This window comes from Natrix helvetica (assembly GCF_964273705.1).
Source record: "Natrix helvetica genome assembly, chromosome: Z".
Lineage (NCBI taxonomy): Eukaryota > Metazoa > Chordata > Lepidosauria > Squamata > Natricidae > Natrix > Natrix helvetica.
The window spans coordinates 8,543,511-8,545,897 of NC_138554.1; the positions used below are offsets into that span (position 1 = coordinate 8,543,511).

At 42.0% G+C, this 2,387-nt stretch overlaps 1 protein-coding gene across 1 annotated transcript; it reads right to left on the minus strand.

The window, feature by feature from the left end:
- Nucleotides 1-494: 494 nt before the first annotated feature.
- On the minus strand, nt 495-1,454 carry LOC309401258 (olfactory receptor 10G7-like; the record flags this gene model as incomplete). Its single annotated transcript, XM_081970321.1, has 1 exon — nt 495-1,454. The coding sequence occupies one exon, from the start codon at nt 1,452-1,454 to the stop codon at nt 495-497; it is 960 nt and encodes a 319-aa protein (XP_081826447.1).
- Nucleotides 1,455-2,387: the final 933 nt, after the last annotated feature.

Here is a 2,387-nt window from a genome sequence, read left to right on the forward strand (position 1 = left end):
TCCCAGGAGGCTACAGGGAGGCCTACTAGGCCCAAAATTGGATGCCGGGCTATCATCTGTCTGTCTGTCTGTCTGTCTGTCTGTCTGTCTGTCTGTCTGTCTATCTATCTATCTATCTATCTATCTATCTATCTATCTATCTATCTATCTAATCTATATCTCTCGCCCCAATTGGAAATGCAGTACCAAAAGTAGCGACCTTTGCTTACTCCAGATTTAACTTGTCTAATCACAGCAAAATCGTGACAGAATAAAACACTAGTTGATTCCTATCCTCTCTAATCTAACTTCTCGACTCAGTTGCCCATCCTATTTTTTTAATCGTTTTTAAAAGAAGAGTGAACAATTAAACAAAAGAGAATAAAAATTGATAAAGAGGTAGAATATCAACATGCAAGCGAAACATTTATTGGGGGTATATCACTAATAAAAAAATAATAGTAATGAAAATCAACTTAATTCACAAAAGGGAGAAAAGATTTGGATCTCTGAGTTTAGTACCCTGAACTTATGTTTTTTTCAGAACTCAGGAGTCCAACGATCAATTTCCTCAAAGCCCTTTTGACTTCCTTATTCCTCAGTGTATATATGAATGGGTTTGTCATGGGAGTGACGATGGCATAGAATACAGCCAGCACCCCATACATGGGATGGCTTGAAGCCGGGTGCATGTAGATAAAAATGGAGGGGCTATAATATAGTAGCACTACAGTGAGATGGGCACTGCAAGTCGAGAAGGCCCGATGTCTTCCTTCCGTCGTTTGGATTTTCAAAATAGCAGAAGCTATGTAGGTGTAGGAAATGCATATCAGTAGAAAGCAACCTGTGCCCACCAGGGCAATGTTGATCCTTATCATGGCATGATTCACTGTTATATCAGCACAAGCCAGCTTTAGCACAGGGGGAATGTCACAAAAGAAATAGTTCACCTGGTTAGGACCGCAGTAAGGCAGGCGGAAAGTCAGACTGGTGTGTATTGCTGCATGAAAGGAACCTGTCAACCACGTGCAGGTTACGAGTGTCAAGGAGACTCTTCTGTTCATCAACGTGGTATAATTCAGTGGACGGCAGATAGCGAGGTAGCGGTCGTAAGCCATGACAGTATAAAGGAAACATTCAGTGCTGGCCAGAAAGTGGAAGGTGTAGAGTTGAAGGATGCAGCATCCAAAGGAGATGGTTCTGTAACTAGGTGCTATGAAACTGACCAGGACTTGGGGCACAGTGACCGAGGAGAGGCAGGTGTCCAGAAGAGAGAGGTTGCAGAGAAAAAAGTACATGGGGAGACCATGAAGATGAGGTTCAACCACAACGGTGACTAGGATGAGGAGGTTCCCCAGCACTGTCAATAAGTAGATGACCATGAAGATGGTGAAGAAGAGAAATGGAAACCGGGCAGTGTTTGGTATACCCCCAAGGATGAAGACACTCACTTTGGTTTGATTGTCTGTATCCATCTTCTAGAAACAGTCTGAAGGACATCAAAATCTGGAGAGCAGGAACTGTGAAATCCAGCAAAAAATTGAAACGGGTGATCAAGCTATGAATTTATTTGATAGTGAGATGAAGATGATAGAGATACAGATAAAGATGGAGATAAAAATAGATGATATATAGATGAAGTGTTAATACCACTTTATAATGCCTTAGTAAGGCCACACTTGGAATACTGCATTCAGTTCTGGTTGCCACGATGTAGATAAGATGTGGAGACTCTAGAAAGAGTGCAGAGAAGAGCAACAAAGAGGATTAGGGGACTGGAGAGCAAAACATATGAAGAACGGTTGCAGGAACTGGGTATGTTTAGCTTAAGAGAAAGAAGGACTAGGGGAGACATGATAGCAGTCTTCCAATATCTCAGGGGTTGCCACAAAGAAGAGGGAGTCAAACTATGCTCCAAGGCACCTGAGGGCAGAACAAGAAGCAATGGGTGGAAACTAATCAAGGAGGGAAGCAACTTAGAACTGAGGAGAAACTTCCTGACAGTTAGAACAATTAATCAGTGGAACAGAAGTTGCCTCCAGAAGTTGTGAATGCCCCAATATTGGAATTCTTTAAGAAGATGTTGGATAGCCATCTGTCTGAAATGCTATAGGGTTTCCTGCCTAGGCAGGGGGTTGGACTAGAAGACCTCCAAGGTCCCTTCCAACTCTACTATTGCATTGTATTGTATTGCATTGTATATAGATTTAGAATTTAATTCAACCTCCCATAAATCTGTCTTAAAGTGCACAGTCATAGCAAAACCAACACTGAGCGATTAAAATGCAACACAAAATTGCAAAAAAAATGAAACACCAGAAAAAGCCTTCCTTTCTCTCCTCTCCTCTTTGGACAGGGGCTGCTTGTTGGGCCCAGCACAAGAAAGATATAGAATAATCCAGCCAAAA